This window comes from Neomonachus schauinslandi, chromosome 12 (genome assembly GCF_002201575.2).
Source record: "Neomonachus schauinslandi chromosome 12, ASM220157v2, whole genome shotgun sequence".
Lineage (NCBI taxonomy): Eukaryota > Metazoa > Chordata > Mammalia > Carnivora > Phocidae > Neomonachus > Neomonachus schauinslandi.
The window spans coordinates 21,155,821-21,175,918 of record NC_058414.1 but is presented as its reverse complement, the minus strand read 5'-3'; the positions used below and the strand labels follow the sequence as shown (position 1 = coordinate 21,175,918).

Genomic DNA, 20,098 nt, shown 5'->3' with positions numbered 1-20,098 from the left:
CAGAGAAAAGCCGTCAGTCACTCCCGTCTCCCCGGTCTCCGGCCGCACTCCGTGCTCACCCGGCCTGTGACCGCGCGTTTCTATCTCTGGCACCCGACCCCGGGTGGAGTCTCCAAACCCAGCAGATCCCTGCGGTGCACTCCCAGGCGGCTCCTCCCGGGAGAGGAAGGTGAGTCTCCCCGGATCTGCCGCTTGTTGGGTCCCTGCTGGAGGAGCAGCGGCCCGACTGTGCCGCGGATCACGGTTTATGGCAACCCCGAGCTGAGAGCCCGCGCCTGGGCTCCGCCTCTGCAGCCGGCTTCCCTGCTCCGTTACCTGGGAGCTCTGCCACACTCAGGCACCCCCGGTCTTTCTGTGACCCCGAGGGTCCTGAGACCACATTGTCCCGGAGGGTTCCACCCCCCGCTTAGCCACCAGAGTGACGTCCCTCAGCGGAGCAGACTTTTAAAAGTTCCGATTTTGTGCTCCGTGGCTCTATCACTTGCCAGAAGCGGCCGACGGAGGCCCCTCCTCCGCCGTCTATCCTCCCGAATACCGCCTCGGATTCACTTCTCCGCACGTCCTACCTTCCAGAAAGTGGTCGCTTTTCTGATGAGAGAGTTGTTGCTATTCCTTTCTTCGATCTCCTTTTGAGTTTGTAGGTGTTCAGAATGGTTTGATCCCTATCCAGCTGAATTCCTGAGACCAGACGAAATCCAGGTCTCCTACTCCTCCGCCATCTTGCTCCGCCCCCTCAAGAGATCAATATTAATCTCAAAACCAAAACTATGGTGACAGATTTAATTATTAACCGACCACGTAATTATACTCACCATTCGCATTTATTAAAGAGTTTATATTGTGTGACAACATGAGAAAATCAACCAAATTACAGAGTAAAATTTTTTTCTCTAGAGCATTTGAACAATATATTATTCTTCGTAGTTGCCAATGATTCAGAAGTTCCTAAAGATATTGGGGTGGAAGGGTGCTAGTTATTAGGGCTTCTATTATTTAGATCCTGAATAAAATGAGTTTGTTGTGCTGACCTGAAAAATATCATCTATATATTCGGATGAATGGTTTTCTCTCACTGGCTTAGTTTCTTTATTTTTAGGTGGGGATGGAAATATCTACTTTTTTCCTGGGGAGGAAGTATTGAGTGAATTTGTTTCTGTATCATGTAATATAAAATATATTAAAACCAATGAAATATAGCCTATAATTCTTTCCTGGTATTCCTTTTGGAATCACCATTATTTTTATGAAACTAAGTTTGTTAATTCTTGAGCTAGTAATATTTGAAACTGCAAGGGAGTCTGCTCAAGCTAGAATATTATGTGTTACAAATCCAAAAACAATACACACTAAACATTTCTGCAAATGTGCGTCCTGAATGTTTTTGTTCACTGTAGGTCACTATGCACGGTCCCCTCCCTATCCCAAGTAACTCAGTGAACAATTTGCCTGTCTATACCTAAAAGCAAGGGTTGTGGTTGTTGCTGGTTTTTTTTTCCTTGGCAGGAACACTTGGAAATTTTAAACAATTTAAATATCAACTGACTTATGTTCCTCTTACCCTTTCATGGAAATGTCAAGCATTCATATTTTCAATAATAATGAACAACCACCAATTGTTTTAATTTCATTATTTTCTCAACTGAAAGAGTGCTTACAGAGCACAGAAATAGCTAGGCTTTCTTTTTATAGATCTCACTGTGAGCCTGAAACAAGTTTAGATTGAAAGACAAAAAAGGACTCAGAGTTTTTTTTTGCCCTGAATATAATTCTCCTGAGTAAGCTAGCCTTCTTCATCCCCCAGTTGAAAAGACAGGCCCCAACAAGAGGATTCAAAACCGAGGGCTCACAGAGTCCTCAGAAAGTCACTCAGATCATTTGCTTATCTCTCAGCAGGAATGAATTATATTCGCTCTGTCGAAAGTCTACCCACTCTTAAAAAAAACACCCAGAGAAAGTTCTGCCACCTTAAAAGGTAACAAATTCCAGGAGTGATGATTATTTGGCTTTCTCTTCAGTATCCAGGCAGAGTACCCAGCACACCCAGCACACCAGAGCACAAAATTTGGATGGTAATCATTTTGAAATTCAATCTAAAGAGTGTGGTTTGCTGAACAAACTGACTTGCTCTTCCACTGACTTGGTCCTCTACAGGAGGAACGTTAGAGATTTTGGAAAGAACCTTTGCCTTCTAGCAGTACATTTCTACTTCAGTTCACTGAATGACATCCTCCAGATCTGGATGAGTAATTGTGTCTTCCAAAAGGATATTACTTCCTTTCTTGATCCTAGGAATAGTTTAGGAGAATAAGGTTGACTATGTGGCTCGTGTTGCTATATTAGAAAATAGAGGGAGCCAGATGTGACCCTCAGCTCACAGAGGTTGGTCTGCAAAGCGCCTGTGGGGCTCCTGCCATGCAGCCACGTGGTCTGGCACTGCTGAAGGGACATGGGGCCACCATCAGGGCCAGAGAGGGTGAGAGCATGTGCCAGGCCCTTGTTCTCTGCGGTGTGTTCTTTGGCTACAGCTTCCGATGCTTATGGCTTTCCTGACACAGGGAAAACAACAGCAGGGATCTCCTCCTGAGGGCGTCTCCCTGTCACCTGAGGTTTTTTCTAGAAGTTGGGTAACCTTCTTGTTCGGGAATGGCCCGTTCTAGGAAACCAAGGAAAGAGCTAGGCTTGTAGTCACCTTAACGTTGCCCTCTCACACTCATTGTGCCTAAAATTCCTTCCGAATTGAGTCTAATTTTTCTGATTATGTGGAAAGCGCTTTGCTCAACTCTCTTCACTGTGTTTGAGAGACGTGTGCACTTACCTATTTAATCTGTACTGATTGTGGAACTCTCTTTCCTTCACTGCGTTATATTCGTTTTGGTACTTGAGAAGTTGTTCTCGCATTTTAGAGACCTCGGTGGTGAATGCCTCAGGAAAATTATCAGCTTGCTGCAGGTGAAACTGCTGCTGTTGTATTTGCTCGGTGAAACGTTTGGCATCCTCTAGCAGTTGGACCTCGGACTCTTGTGTGCTGGGTTCCATGAAACAGATTCAAATAATGAGAAGGGTGTACTTTTAACACCCGAAGTAGCTCACATGGGGGGTCTAGCAAGGAGAGGAGGGAACATGTCCACACTGCTCCCGGTTCCTTCCATTACTGGGTTCAGTTCAATACACTGATATTTTTGTGCCAAGTGTTGTACCAGGTACTAGAGGTGAATGGAGCTCACAATCTCGCAAGGGGAACGGATAGAATAGGTAGCTGGAATACCAGGTGACAATTACTACCACTAGTGTCTAACTCAAGATGGTGGGAGAAACAGGAGCATTGAGTTGGATGGGAATGTGGTATTTGTATTTGACTTTGAAGAATAATCATGACTTCCCGGACTGAGGGGGTAGGGGGTTGATAATAAGGAGAAGAGTGGGTCCTCCCTTCAACTGCCCCAGCAATGCTGGCTTTCTCTAATTCCTGAATTCTTCTGAGCTGACTGTAGGAAAATCTTTTCCTCCTTAGTGAACTAAGAAACAACAGAGTTTTCTAATGACACTTTTACTAGGCAACTAGGAAGAAAAATTCTCCTATAGAATTATGGACCTAAACTACCTTATAGATTTCTGATCCTATCTTCAATGTCTGGCTAGAACTGGACTTGAATGTCACAGTTGAGAGGGATTCCCTATCTAGGTCTTGTCCCTTGCATTTTAATACACTTTGCAAATCTAAAGTTGCCTGATCTTAATATGAGTTTTCAGCTGCGGAATTGTGAAGCGTTGGCCTGGGCCAGTGCCTGATCTCCCCCAGAAAGAGAGTGGACAAGGTGGCTAGGGTTCTCACCAGAACACAAATGCTAATTTACCCACATGGATTTGAAATACAGAGTCAGCAGAAGAGAATTTAACAGCGTCTATAATGTGGTTCCAATGCAAAGCTCATTCGGTTTCAGTTCAGCATTTCCAGGCTGTATCTGCCATGCTAAAACCTCAGCAGCAAGAGTGGAGAGCGTGTCTTCATGCCATTCTCACCCACCAGGCAGGGGGAGTGGGAGAGGGTGGTGGGTGTTCCGAATGACAGGAGAGGGAACTAAAGGGTCAAGAGGAGGTAAAATGTGGATAGCAGAAGGGAAGTGAGGGTTTTGCAACACAACCTGGAAGTAGGAAGAAAGAACACCATAGCCTTGGTCCTACATTGTTGTCCATCACTGGGGCCCAGGGAACTGAACTGTGGGCCAGGGAAGGAGGAAGCCAAATCAGCACCCCACAAAGCTTTGCGGAGCTCTAGATCAGAGCTATCTGGAGGGTGAGAAATGTTGCAGTATTCCTTGTATCTGCAAAGGGACTTGGAGGGATGCCCTGAGAACTGCATGGATTCCCATCCCCCTCCCATTTAAGCAGTGTGAAGTATGTTGAAAAAGCTTACCCCAGACTTCCCATCTAAATCCTCCAAGTTCCTGAGTCTTGAGCACTCTGTGTACACCCTGGCAGTCAGGGCCAGTTGTGGGAAATGGAGTCTCCTTGAGGGATGGGGATGAGGCATTGGCTCGAGGCTGGCATTGAGGAAGAAGAGGAGGAACCAGAGCTGGACGGTTGTTAGGAACTTGGATGGAGCTGAGTGAGCAGGCAGTGCAGTGAAAGTGAAGGGTGCATAGGGAGGCAGCTCTGCTCTCCTGGTGCTTCACTCTTCCCTCATGCTCCCATCCTCAAAGTAGCCAAGTTGACTCTGGGCAGGAAAAGAAGTAGGGCTAATGTTTGAAGACTGGAAGAGAGGATGGATGGGAATGGCGGGATGGAGTTTCTGTCCACTGCTGTCTCTCCTTGGCTTTTAGTGAAGACGGCATGCAAGGTTATGATGCAGGAGGTTATGGGGAAATGAAGAAGGAAGATGGGGAATAGTAAGGAGTAGCCGCAGAACTGGATTTCCCTTCTTCACTCTCTTTCTCCCTTGATTCCCAGTGGTTCATAGCAGGTGCTTAGAAAACTTTGTGGAATTATCCTGTGGAAGCCTATTCTCACCTGCTGCTGATTGGGACTAGGCTAAGGAGAGTAGCCTAGGGTAGGTGGAAGAGGTGAGAAGACCAGCGTCTCAACAGATGTAGGCTGGGGTTGTGCTCAAACCTATACTTCTGAGTGGTGAAGAGAGATGGGGAGCAGAGAATCCTACAAGAGTGTCCTGTAGCAGAAAATGTCAGTATCCCACCAAATCCCACCCCCCCCAGCCCACTCTGGGGTCACCTGTAGCTCTGGGGGACAGTTCCCTTACACACTGACAGCACCTGTGTGCCTCTGCCTGAGAGCTTTCTCTGGCCGTAGGAACTTGCTTGGCTTCTCAGGGGGCATGCTCGAAGTGCCAGGAGCTCTGCTCCCTAGGAGCAATTGTTAGTCAACAAGGGATGGAAAACAGTGGACAAATATCCCAGTTTCCTCACCCTTTGGTGGGAGAGTTCTGAGGTGTGTGCCACACCCTCAGAGGGTCCTCAGTGAGACTGAGCACCAGTTGGCCACAGCGTAAACCTACCAAGAAGCACACCCCCGGCTAGATTGCTCCCTTCCCCATCTCACTTCCCCATCCTCCCGTGATAATTTCTGGTATCACTTCTCAAACTACTTGAACTCAACCCTTTGCCTCAAGGCCTGGGAGAATAAAAATCAAGATAGAGCCCATCACACACACACACACACACAGAAATATAAATATGATAAAAGATGTCTCCACATGAGCAAATAGCCTACCTTACCACGGTATCATGTAGCAAGGTGTACTTGGCTTTTAACTCTGCCATTCTGGTTCCAGGAAGTTTTCCCATACTGTGTAACTAGCAAAGAGAATACAAGATCACCGTTAGCCATCGCCCTTATGCCTAAAGCAGAGATATCTTGTAAAATCTTCCCATTTAACATTAGAGAGGAAACATACCAGGCAATGTGGGGTATTACAAAGATGCTGGGTGTTTGGAGAAAATGGTTCTATTCTGTCTCTTGTAATCTCTGTGTTCCTGGCAAGACTCTTACCTCTCTAGACTATCATTTCTTCATCTGTAAATTGAGGGAAGGAATTGAGTTAAATTCTTCCAATTCTAAAAAACATATTTCTAGGTTTAGCAAATAACCTAAATGGTATAGATGACCAGGATGGCTATTTGTAAGTTGAGAGAACTAATAATTATCAAGCATCTATTACGAGCAAGCACTGTACATCAATTATTTCATTGTCAGAAATGTTTTGTGAAGTAGGGATTATCTCCATTTTAAACTAAAGTTGAGAAAGTTAAGTGATTTGTTTCCAAGTTACAGAGCTAGTTAAAGGCAGTGTCAGAATATAAACCCAAGTGGTCCAGCTCCAAAAACCCATGATCACTTCCCTGTCCCACAATCTCTCTGCCTCTACAGCCAAAGAAGCATGCAAGTTTATTGGGTGCAGAAAGTGATATTATTTGTTCCTTTTTCATTTCTGGCAAGAGAACTTTTGATTTACTCTCTTAGTTGATAAATAGTAATAGACATCAGAGCACAACATGAAACACTAAAGTTTTACTATAATGCAATGAGCATTTGTATTAGGTTTGACTTTAACTGAACTGCTGCTGACATAGTATCAAAAAATGGAACTAAAGAAAAGATTTGTGGTTTTTTAATTTTTTAAAAGATTTTAATTATTTATTTGACAGAGGGAGACACAGTGAGAGAGGGAACACAAGCAGGGGGAGTGGGAGAGGGCGAAGCAGGCTTCCCTCGGGAGCAGGGAGCCCCATGTGGGGCTCAATCCCAGGACCCTGGGACCATGACCTGAGCCGAAGGCAGATGCTTAACGACTGAGCCACCCAGGTGCCCCAAGAAAAGAGTTGTGTTTATCAGTGCCGTGTTATTCTTACCTCCAAAATATTTCTAGAGTCTATCCGTTTTCCTCTCCTTTCTCTAATCCCACTAGTCCAAGTCCCATCCCATCTCGGCTGGACTACTGCAAAACCTCCCACTCTCCCCCTCCCCGTCCCTGTGTCCACTCAGGCCCCCATCTACTTTCCAGGGAGATTTTTTAAAAAATCAAACAAGGTTTTGCTATGCTGGGTGTTCAAAACTCAAGTGGAAGAGAATTCAAGACCCTGGGGATGACCCCTGAGGTCCTGTATGACCCTGCTCCCTCCCAGTCTCCTTTCAAAACCCGCTCCTCAGGCTCCTAATGCTCCAGACTTTTATTTCCATAAATGCATGAATCTCCTTCCTTCCCCAGGGCCTCTGTGTTGGCCATTTCTCATTCTTCCTGGGCCCCAATTCTTTCTTCATACCTCAGTTTCAATATCAATCCATTATCAGGCCTTCTCTGACTTCTAAATTAAGACAGATACCCACACACACCCCCGACCCCAAAAGAATGCTGTACTTCATAACGTATACTACAATCTGCAGGAATAAATCGACTTACGTGACTGCCCAGCTCCTTGTATAAGCACCATGAGGAAGGGGCCTGGGTCGCCTTGTTCTTCAGGGTGTCTTTAACCAGTAGACGCCCATGCACAGTGCGGCTACTTGGCAAACACATGCCGCACAAGCAAATGAATGAACGTAACTGATAAAATGGGAAGGTCAGAGTCTCCACGGTGGGCTTTCTTGGTCTCTCTACCCAAATCAGGGCAGAAAAAACATTGTAAAATGCACCGTGAAACTTTCTCTCTTTTGTGAAAGTGTTTGGGATCCTTTGCGAGGGACTTACAACCTGGTGCCAGACTGGGTCCCATTCCTCACAACCCTCATTTTCTGTATATGGCTGACATACAGTAAACAAGATTTTTTTTTTAGTTATTTGCATTCCAGTTAGTTAACATACAGTGTAATATTAATTTCAGGTATACAATTTAAGGATTCAACACATAAAACACCCAGTGCTCATCACACCAAGTGCCCCCTGCCCTCCTTAATCCCCATCACCGATTTCACCCGTATCTCCCCCTACCTTAACCATCAGTTTGTTCTATACTGAAGAGTCTATTCCTTGGCTTTCCTCTCTCTTTCCGCTCCCCCCCTCCATGATCGTTTGTTTTGTTTCTTAAATTCCACATACAAGTGAAATCATATGGTATCTGTTTTCCTCTGACTGACTTCAGGATGCATGTATCCTCTTGAATTAGTAATTTTGTATTCTTTGGGTAAATACTAGTGCAATTGCTGGATCTTAGGGTAATTCTATTTTTAACTTTTTGAGGAACCTCCATACTGGGTAAATAAGATTTTTAAGCCCTTTGAGAAGGTTCTACTTCTGGCTATATCAAATATCTTAAAATGTATTCATATGCCACCTAAATATAATTTACATGTAATTTTTTAAGTGCTGAGTTGCTATTGGTAGGTTGACCTCGTTACATTTTATAGATATTTCATTAAACATATTTCTTTTGTTTCTTCAGTTTTCTTTCTGCATTTTTGAGTTAATATGTAATTTACTTCAGATCTCAAACATTTTCAGTGGTTCCTAAAAATGGTGTAGGACATAAGCACTGTGCTTTTAAGGCCTAATATATTACCAAAAAAAAAAAAAAAAAGGAGAAGCAGCAGCTTTGCATTTGGGCCCTCTTAAAGGAGAAAAATTACTGGGAAAAAGTTATGAAGGGTGAGAACCTGTGTTTGTATGTGTGTAAGGTAATTTTGGACTCTTATGTTTAAAAATGCATACAGTATTTATAATTTTGTTTTCAAGCTGAAAAGACATTACCTCTCACCTGCTGCCCTGCGTGATAGAAGCGGAAGCAAAGGTGTCATAGGTCCTCCGCTATAGTAGCTCACAGTTTGAGAAGATAGACACAAAAGAAATTACAGAATGCTTACACTACACTCAGTAGTTTTATTGTGAGTAAATAACCATATTCGGTAGTATGCAGTTATTTTCTCTATAGTGTAAGTTAAAGCAAATGAATAAGATTATAAATTACAGACCACTTCCAGAATGGTCATGTAAGGAGCTTGATGAATCCTCTCCCTCAAAGAAACATTGATTCAACTCATCAAAATTATCTAACACAACCATTTAAAGTCCCTAGAAATTGCCCTAAGGGCATGCAAAATATTGAGATATATTTATTTAACAAAATCTGAAACAACAGTAGCCGACTGTGGCATTTGAACCATGAACCGCACCCATTACCCCTAGCCCCATGTTGTGGAAGAACTATTCTGGGCAGGCTTAGCAGCCAGTGAAGAGCTCATCTGCCCCACCTTCCTATTGCTAAAGACCTCTTCAGGTGGGTGGGACAAAGTTAAGAATAAAAACAGGGAAAGAATATCTACACAGAGACATCAGAGGCTGCACATTATGGGGGAGATACACTTCACAGAATTAGTCCAGCCAAGTCACTAAACAAATACACAAATGAACAACAATAACACAAACCCAACAGCAACAAGAAGAAGCCTGGGGAGAATCAGAAACCAGAGTTGTTACAATATATTATCTAAAATATCCACTTATCAACAAAAAATTATGAGTCCTTCAAAGAAATAGGGGGAAAAAAGGGCAAAATCTCTTTTGAGGGGCGGTGCAGATGTTGGACTTAACAAAGAATTCAAAGCAGCTATTATAAATATGTCCAAATAATGAAAGCAAACCATATTTAAAGAATTAAAGGAGAATATGATAACAATTCATCAAATAGTGAATATCGATAAGGTATTGATCTAGAAGGATAAGAACTAAGTTGTTAAAATGATGTTCTTTGGGTAGTAAGAATGTTTGGTTTTTGTATTTTTATGTTTGCTTATCTGTATTTTCTAATTTTCTCCAACACATGTATTGCTTTTAATAATAAAAGGCTATTAAAATATGCTTGAAAACTATTGCTGTACACAGTAAGGATTCAGAGCAGAATTTCAAACTGGAGAGTGCCGTGTTCAGATCCTACTGGCAGATACAGCAGATTCTAGCTCAGACTTAGTGAAAACTCAGCTGTATTAAGTTGAGTCTTTTCTAAAATACCAGTTAATTGAAGCCCAATGGCAGGTAGGCCAGGGGTGCACGTTGGCAGGTTTTATGACTACAGAAAAAGCAGGAAGGCAAGAGAGGCTTCCTTTCCTATTTGCTGTTTCCATCACCCCAGTAGCCAGACTGCCTTTGATGCCTACGAACCTGTGAAGAAAGCTGACAGAGCAAAGTATCTGGTATGTCTTCGTTCTTCGTAGTTTCTACATAAATTGAAAAAATTTAAGTCATTGATGTTTAGAAAGAAGATTGATAAGCTTTTATTTGGTCTACTCTCCTAAGAATAAATATCTCTTAAAAAGAAAAAGATCAGGGGTGCCTGGGTGGCTCAGTCAGTTAAGCGTCTGCCTTCGGCTCAGGTCATGATCCCGGGGTCCTGGGATGGAGCCCCATGCCAGGCTCTCTGCTCCTCGGGGAGCCTGCTTCTCCCTCTCTCTCTGCCTGCCCCTCCCCCTGCTCATGCTCTCTCTCTGTCAAATAAATAAATAAAATCGTTTAAAAAAGAAAAGAAAAAGATCAAACTGTGAAGAATGGATTCTAGCCTCCTTAAAAATAAAATTCATAATCTGGATGTAATATTGATCTAACAGTGACTTTTCTGTGAAATTGTAAACTGTCTCCGTAAGCAGGTCTTTCTCTGGTTGGGAACTTCAGAGTCCATTCTAGTGGATGAAATGCTTCACTCATGAACATAAACATGGAAAAAATAGTTGCATTTTCACACTGGGCACAGAAACCAAGTTTGTCATGTTTTAAAAATGCAGGATCTAAGGCACAGAGCATAAGACCCAACTCAAATTGTCAAAGGGTAGACGTAACGAAAGGTTAGATATAATGTCATGAAGTTCATAAATATGATTTCACAATAGATAATTGTGTTACTGAATTGCCTTGTTGGTAATTGAGACTGGAAGGAAACATTTACTCTAGAGCTGAAAGTTTAACAAGAGTTCATGATTCATGAACAGCATGTAGTGATACGGAAAAAATTTCAAACATGGAAATTCTAGGACATTCCAAGGAAAGTAAGAACTTTCACCAAGTGAACTTATGTGGAAGGGGGTCAGCATGAAGAAACAATTAGGTGTTTGTGTGGGTGTGTGCAGGGCCACCACAGTGACCATGGTTATTAACCTACTCTATTGTTACTGCCTCTTTGACATTATCCCGATAAATGGTGGGCTTTGGGGAGTAGCATAAACTTGAAAGCATAAGTCCTTACCATCCTTGTCTCCCACTCACGCTCTCCCTTTCTCTGCTAGAAATAAACAACATGGCCATTTGAAGCAGTTTCCAAAGGCAATTGAGCTCTCAACAATGCTTCATCACTCCTATTGTTTGACTTTTCCCCTTGATTGTTATATTAAGATTTAGCTTTCCCATATACCTAACTCATTCACCAAACAAAATTAAGCCACCTGAACTCATCATCTACATCAACGGATCCATTTATCTACAGCCACACCTACCCCTAACTTCTTTCCCCAAATCGCAACCTCCTTTCCTCTTGATTAGGGCAAACCTATCCAACTGTGTTTTCAAATATATACTCTCCTACCTTGTTCTAGGCATTAAAGCATCAGCTATACCTTTCTTTCCTTTATAATCTCTATTTCTCCCTCTTAACTGGCTCAGCCTGGTATTGTAGTCAAGTACATCACAAGTGGACTTCGATTTGAATTCCAGCTCTACTTTTTTTTCTTTTTCAAATTCCAGTGTAATTAGTGTACGGTGTTACATTAGTTTCAGGTGTACAATATAGTGACTCAACAATCCTATATGTTACTCAGTGCTCATCATGATAAGTGTACTCTTTTTAAAAATTTACTTATTTATGAATTTATGTATTTATTTATTATGTTATGTTAGTCACCATACAGTACTCTTAATCCCCTTCACCTATTTCCCCTATCTCCCCACCCACCTCCCCTCTGGTAACCACCAGTTTTCTATATTTGAGTCTGTTTTTTTGTTTGTCTCTTTTTTCTTTGTTTTGTTCCACTCTACTACTTCTTAACTTTGTAACTTGGAGTCATATTTAATCAATCTGTGCCTCAGTTTCTTCAGCTGTAAAAGACAAAAGTAGTCCCAATCTCGTATGTCTATAGTGAAAACAAAATGAATAATTATACGTAAGGTATTTGGTATAGTGTCTAGTACACAAATAAGAGCTTGATCAATGGCAGTTATTTTATTATTATCATCATTGACATTATCCTCAACCTATAAATTTGCTCAAGTCTTTCTCATTTAAAAGAACAAACAAACAAAATCCGCTTTGGGTGCTATGCTCCTATCTCTCCTTCATTCGCACTTGAGCTTTTCTCAAAGGAGTCATCTCGGCTCTGTATCTCCACTCCCCTACCTTCCGGTCACTCACCAATTCATAGTCACTGGCCTGCCAGCACTTCACCAAACTGATAAACTGACAGAAGACTTTCTCATTTCTCTGGTTGATTTTGAGGTTTTTCTCTTAACCACTGTTTTCCAGTAATTTGTTTATGATATATCTTGATGTGGTTTTCTTCAGTCTTGAGATTTGTTCACAATGTTGGATCTGTGAGTTCATAGTTTTCATCAAATTTAGAAAAATTTCAGATGTTGGTTTTTCAAATATTTTTTCTGTCCCCCTCTCCTCTCCTTCTGCAAATAATTATTCATATGTTTGGCCCCTTGATGTCCACAGATCACTGATGTTCTTTTCATTTTTATTTTACACTCCTTTTTGTTTCATTTTGAATAGTATCTATCGTTACATCTTAAAACCCACTAATCTCTTTTTCTTTAGTGTTTAATCTGCTGTTAATCCCATCCAGTGAATTTTTTATCTCAGATACTGTATTTTTCATCTTTAGAAGTTTGATTTGAGCCTTTTTGTAGCTTTCTTTTATTATGTTTATGCTTCCTTCCACCTTTTTTTCCCAACATTCAAAATTTTACAGTTTAATCTGTTCTGATGTCCTTGTCAATTAATTCTATTTCCATTCTACTCCATTGTTTGATTCTTCTCATTATAGGTCATATTTTCCTGCTTCTTTGCACGCCAGACATTGTGAATTTTACACTGTTGGGAGATGGAATTTTTTTTAATATTCTTTTAAATATTTTGGGGCATTGTGAGTCATAGTTAAGTTACTTGAAAACAGTTTGATCCTTTCAAGGCTTGCTTGTGATCTTTGTTAAGGAAGTCCAGAATGATCTTTTGTCCGGGGCTAATTTGGCCCCACTATACTCAGTGCCCATACATTAGGAGGTCTTTCTATTCTGACTGGTGGCAACGTGAACTCTTGGCTCTGTGTGAGTTTCAGGTTTCGATCCATCGCCTCCTCTCTGGGAGTCCTTTCTCCAGCCTCAGCAATATCCTCACAAGCATGCACTGATCAGCATTCCTCCGCAGATCTCTGGAGTTTCTGCTCTGTGACACTCTTCCTCTCCTCACCTATGTATTTTAGCCAGCTTGGCCTCCCTGAATCCCCAAATACGTCACCACAAATCAGCAAGACCACCTGGTTCTATTTGGGTTCCCCTTCCAATGCTATCACTTGGAAACTCTGTAAGATGGCACAATTATAAGTCTCAATTTATTATGTATCCCCGGAGATTACTGTCTTGTGCAATCTGTTGTCCAAAGTCTGAAAACCCCACTGTTTGATTTGATTTTACTTGTTTAAGGTAGGAGGGTAAATCTGGGTCCTGTTACTCCATCTTAGTTGGAAGTGGAGCCCCAGTGACCTCTTAATTATTATATTCAAATGACATTTCTCTGTCCTTAGGTTACTTGATAATTTTATGACATTTATTACTATTGACTTATTATAGTTCATCATTCCTGGAACTCTCTCCTCTCCCAGGTCCTGTAATACATAATCTCACAATTCTCTCTCTTACTTTTCTATTTTCTTCTCTGGTCTTCCCTTTAAAAGTTGGTGCCATTCAGGATTTGGTCCATATCTTTCCCCTTTTTTTTAAACTATTTACTTTCCCCAGGGCCTCTTATTCACTCCCAGAGGCCAAGATATCACCTACATCCTGAGGACCCCCCAAACGGAGGGGTCTGCAGGCTGTTATTAGACAAGCTAGAACTTTATTTGGGCAAGGGCCTTGTAAGACTATGAGAGTTATGGTTAGAGAGTAATAAACATCTTCCTTGTCCAATACCTGGAGTATACAAAATTGTTTACTTAATACAGTGTCAGTGTTCAGGTATTGTGATCATTTTTTTTAGACAGGAATTTATGTTCCTGCGGCATTTTATCCTTTTACAGAATAAACAAAATCCATAATTCTTTACAGTGCATGTGGTAATAGATAACTAACCCCTTGCCCCGGCTTCACTATGTCTCCCTTGACTATGTCTCCCTTGACTATGTCCCTCTGTGCCGCACGCAAAACACAATTTTCACCTTGCTTTAAACCCTTCAAAGGATCCCAGCACTTTCAGGATTAACTCTGGGTCCCTTAACATGGTAAACAAAGGCTTTCATTATCTGGCAGCTACCACCCTGTCCAAACTGGTCTCCTCCCTTTCTAAACCTCCCATGACCATTTCAGTCCTGTGTCATGTCCTGTGGCGGACAGAATGATGCCCTTCCCCTTGACCCCAAAGATGTTCACATCTTAATCCCTGTGACATACCTAGAGATATGTTACTTTACATGACAGAAAGGACTGTGCAGATGTGACTAAAAGAGTGTGGACCCTGACAAGCAGAGATCACTGTGGATTACCTGGCTGGCCCAATCTAATCATAGGAGTCCCTAAAAGCAGAGGACCTTTCCTGGCTGAGTTAGAGAGATGAAATGGAAGAAGGAGGAAAGATTGCAAGTGTGAGAAGGACTTGGCCTACTAGAGGAAGGGGGCCATGGGACAAGGAATGTGTGTAGCCTCTAGAAGCCAGAAAAGGAAAAGAACCAGATACTCTGGTAGAGCCTCCAGAAAAGAATGCGGTCCTGTCTACACCTTGATTTTAGCCCAGTGAGAACCCTGTTGGACTTCCAACCTACAGAATTATAAGATCATAATTTTTTGCTGTTTAAGCACCGAGTTTGTGGTAATTGGTTAGAAGAGCGGTAGAAAATGAGTACAGTTCCCAACCCTACCACGCCTTGCATGTTCTATTCCCTGATCTTCAATTTCTTCTCTCTCTTGTCCACTTGGAGAACTCTTATTCTGCCTTTAAGACATCTCAGTGGTTACCACCTGAGACACCTCCAGGCAGAATCACTTCTTTTTCTGTATTTTTAGATGCATCTATTATTGTACACATTGTATACTACTATCAAAATATGTTAAACATGTTTCCCCCACTAGGCTATGTGTTCTTGGATGACAGAAACCCTACCTTACTCATCTTTGAGCTACAGCACATGGCTTGGTATCTTGTAAGGGCTCGATAATTTTCACTAACCTGTTCCTGATCTAGGCTTATCTTAAAACAAATGATGCAGTTGGAAGAACTCTTGTTTATTCACTTACTTGTCAGAGAAGGTGGGTATAAAAGAGGAATAGGGCAAGGTAACTTGGCCTGAACATAGACTTGAAAGAGCAGAGAATGTGCTGTACAAAACCAGCTACATCACCCACAGCTTCTCTTCTCCCTTCTGTGTGGTTGGCAAGGTGCACAGGATGAGCAAAGAGGTCTGGGACTGTTCCCCCGCAGCTGTCTTGTCCCTCCTCTGGTGGCCTACCCCAGGAATGTGAGGGGGAGGCTCCAAGTGGCAAACAGGACCTCCCAAGAGTTAAGGAATCAAATGCAGTGGACATTGTGGACGAATAATGCAATTGCTTAGCTATATGTAAGACTTCAAAGTTAAGTTATACTAATTTTAAGATAACATGTGCAGCCAAATAAATAAAAAGCATGCCTAAGCATGTACATGCTAGAGGGTGGCATTCCTGTAAAACACTCACATTTTTCCCACTGAAGTTGCCATTGCTTGGAACTTCATCAATCATTTATCCCTAGTTTAAAAATTTCCCCCTTTTCTTCCAAAGATCATGAGGAGAAATGGTAGTAGGCTGGAGTGGCCATAAGCCTGGGAGGCAGGAAATGAGTCAGATTGAAACCCAGATGCCTCTTCAAGAGCTTCAAAGGGTGAACCAATGACGAAGAGCGAAGAACTTAACTGGGCCTAAGGGTCAGAAATAATCAGAGTCAGGAAACAGAGCCAGGTTAAAACCAGTGAATGACTAATGCCACAAAATAGGAACCAGAAGAGTAGGGGTTGGGGGCAAGGGTGACATGGGTCCCAGAAAGGATTGTGTTGCCAGTGGACTCTGACCAATCAGCTTTCAGTCTTTCACACGCAGAGTCCCACCTTTAGTGCACCTTTAAAGATCTTGAGCGGGTTTAGGCAGTGAGAACCTGAAAAACTGGGGTCCTTAAGGACCTTAAGGCCAGGACATTTCTCATGTAAGGATTGTAAATGTATGAAGGTTATGTCCACAGCTGGCCAGTTGTTCATCTCACTTTGTAGCTCACAGACCAAAGCCCCTGCTCTGACCCTCTCCTAAGGGGGCTGGATCCCTGGACCTGGCTGTTCTCTCTGCTACTGAGTAGGTGTGGGCCCCCACCATCAGGCCTCCTCTGCTGTGCCCACAGCACCGCCCCTCCCAGCTGGCTGCCAGTGCAGGTCCCCCAGCTCTGGGCCAGGAGGTGATAGGTAGGGTATATAACCTCTTCCCACAACAAAGAAACTTGGGACTTCTGGTGTCCACCTTCCTGTTTTGAAGATGCTCTGCCCACAGAGCTCTTGCCAGTATTCACAGTAGAGCCCTCCACTTCCCCTTCTAGCAGAGGCAGATTGTGAGGGACAATAAGGTCTTTCACTGCTGATTGCAGAAGTGTTCTTTAAAAAAGAACAAAAACCCAAAGTTGCAGCTTGAATTTCCCCATTGATACCATAAAATGGAAACTTCGGAGCAGAATATGGGGATGTTTGAGTTCCACTCTTGTTTTTTTCTTTCTTTTTTTTTTTTCAACAAGAACATTTTTTACTTGATGCATACTTCAGGATACATGGTTCTAAAAGATATATATATATAATATTTCATCCAAGAAAAACAGAATTACACATTTTCCTCAAGTACACATAGAAGAATCTCCTGGTTAAATCACATAAAAAGAGACATAACAAATATTACAAATTTAAGAAGACTGAAATCACACCAAGCATATTTTCCAACCACATTGGTACAAAACTAAAGATTAGCAATAAAACAGAGCTGGAGGGGCACCTGGGTGGCTCAGATGGTTAAGTGTCTGCCTTCGGCTCAGGTCATGATCCCAGGGTCCTGAGATCGAGCCCCGCATCGGGTTCCCTGCTCAGCGGGAAGCCTGCTTCTCCCTCTCCCACTCCCCCTACTTGTGTTCCCTCTCTCGCTGTCTCTCTCTCGCTGTCTCTCTCTGTCAAAATAAATAAATAAAATATAAAAAAAAAAACAGCTGGAAAAGCTACAATGTACATATTAAATACTTAATATGTAAATATTAAACAACACACTACTGCACAAGCAATGGGCCAAATAAGAAATCAAACAGCAAATCAAAATATGTCTCAAAACAAAAAAGAAAGAAAACACAATATTCCAAAACTATGGAATGCAGCAAAAGCAGACGTTAGAGTGAAATTTATGCTATAAATGTTTGTATTAAGAAAAAGAGTTCAAATAAACAACTTAACATTATACCACAAGGAACTAGAAAAAGAAGAAACTTAGCTGAAATTTAGTAGAGGAAGGAAATAACAAAGAAAAATCAGAAATAAATAGAGACCAGAATAAACAGTAACCAAACATTGAAAGTGATGACCAGTTTTTCCAAAATAATAAACAAAATTGGCAGTGTTTTAACTACATTAACTAGGAAAAGAGAGAAGACTCAAAAACCAAAAGGAGAGATGGAAAAGATAACAGATACCACAGAAATACATAGTGTGATAACAGATTGCTATAAACAATTCTGTACTAACAAATCAGATAACTTAGGGAAAAAAACCCAGATAATTTCTAAAAACACACAAGTTACTAAGATTGAATCATGAATCTTTAATCCAAGAAATAGGACATCTTCTTAGACCAGTAACAAGAATGAAAGTTGAATTAGGAATCAAAAATCTCTCAGCACAGAAAAGCCCAAGACCACAAGGTCTCGTTGTTGAATTCTACCAAACAATTAAAAAAATAATTAATGACAATCTTAATCAAAATCTTACAAAAAGGGGAATAGAGGGAACACATTCAAAATCATTCTGTGAGGCCAGTATTACCCTGATATCAAAGCAGGATAGAGACAATACAAGAACAAAAAAGTCTAGTTTGTCTGAAATAAGTATTGCTACTCCGGCTTTCTTTTGACATCCATTTGCGTTATAAATGTCTCTCCATCCCCTCACCTTCAATCTGCAGGTGTCTTTTGGTCTAAAATGAGTCTCTTGTAGGTGAGTTCCTAAATCCTGGTAGCATATTTGGACGAGCCATTTCATTTTTGTTAAATTTATTCCAAGTATTTTATCCTTTTTGATTCTATTGTAAATGGAATTGTTTTCACAATTGCATTTTTAGATTGTTTATTGCTAGAGTGCAGAGGCCATTCAACGTTTATTAACCATGAAAATAGAGGCCAGTCCTCATCACCCTGCCTTTTTGTGTGTTCTACAAATGTTTAAGTTAGGGCAGAATATCTTTGACCCTCTTGTTCATTTGATGTATCCTGAGCATCTAGAATAAGCTGACACTAAACTACACACAAATATTTAATGAATGAGGCCACTATATCTCACACATTCCTCAAAGTACATATCTTGTCAGTATTGAAGTCTTGCTCACATGTCTGTCTAGCAGATGAAAAGCTCTCTGGAGGCAGGGATCATTCTAGTGCCCCAAGAACCTTGCTCAGCACATGTCTGAAGAACCTAAAAATCTCTAGCAGAGTAGGGGTGTGACATGAAGGATTGAACATCTCACAAAAGGAAATTTCAACATACAGCTTTCCCTCTCCACATACATGTGTGAATTGGGCCAAATGATCATCAAGGACATCACAAAAGAAAGAGGTCAGTCTAGGAGGAACACCAGCAGCCTGAAGGGTGTTTGTGTGAATGTGCATGTGTGCACATGTGTATAAAGGTAAGATGACATAAACTCGATACTGATTGTGGGAGATTTATGGATTGGTTGACTATATGTGGAATATTCATTGCCTATACAGTTGGGAATGGAATATTAAGTGCCTTTGAATAGAAAATTTGTTCAAACATTTTCTCCTGACCCCTTGCCACCTAGGGGAAGTCCTCAACTCAACATGATCTATCTCTGAGGATGCATTACTCAGCCCATGCATTACTCAGCCCATGATCTTGTAGGCATTACTTCAGTAGATTGATGGCCCAAATTTAAGTACCAGAGAGATTCAAATCCATAAATAAAGCAGAAAATCCAATATCTGAATATTTGAATCCTAACAAGAACTCTTTAAAGGTCAAGATAAGAGAATTTTTTTATAACCAAATGGGTATCATAAAGTGTTACGGTAAACATAAGGTAAGATCCTAAGAATCTTCTTAGTTTATGTACCAACATGAACCATTTAGTCACCTTATAAATTACTTAACATACTGCAATTGAATGGTAACAGATGGATAGCTATTACCCATGGCAATTATATAACAAATTATCTTGGAATTTCCTCAGAAAAGGATGGAATATTCAGAAATTAACACAGTTTCCCAAGAAATCTGGTTTCTATGGTATTTGGAGACATAGTTTGTTAGCTTGTCTTAGTTTTGGAAAAAGGAAAGAAAACCATATAATACCACCAAGTATAATTTTAACTTTCTTCACTTGATACCAACTTTGATACCAAGCAAAGTAAAAAGAAATGAAAAAAAAGTTTAAAAAATAGATTGTAGCAAACATTTCACCAAACACAGCTGTTTCTAGTTCACTAAGTCAACTATTACAAAATATTTTAATGTGCCTTCTGGCAAACACAAATAGCCTCATTTCATGGAAATGCCACATTTCCAGTTATTCCCGATAGCTTTTAACAGTTTAAGGATATGCAACTAATGCTACAAATTTTCTTTCTTTCTTTCTCTCTTTCTTTCTTTCTTTCTTTCTTTCTTTCTTTCTTTCTTTCTTTCT

The 20,098-nt window shown here is 41.2% G+C and overlaps 1 protein-coding gene across 1 annotated transcript in view; it reads right to left on the bottom strand.

Moving 5' to 3' along the window:
* Positions 1 to 20,098, bottom strand: part of CCDC146 (coiled-coil domain containing 146) — a 102,123-nt gene that overhangs the window by 39,880 nt on the left and 42,145 nt on the right. The window contains exons 2-3 of the mRNA XM_021689711.1: positions 5,725 to 5,807; positions 2,816 to 3,025 (exon numbers count right to left, since the gene is read on the bottom strand). Of these exons, the coding sequence (XP_021545386.1) occupies positions 2,816 to 3,025; positions 5,725 to 5,807 (293 nt within the window). The remainder of the gene's footprint in view (positions 1 to 2,815; positions 3,026 to 5,724; positions 5,808 to 20,098) is intronic.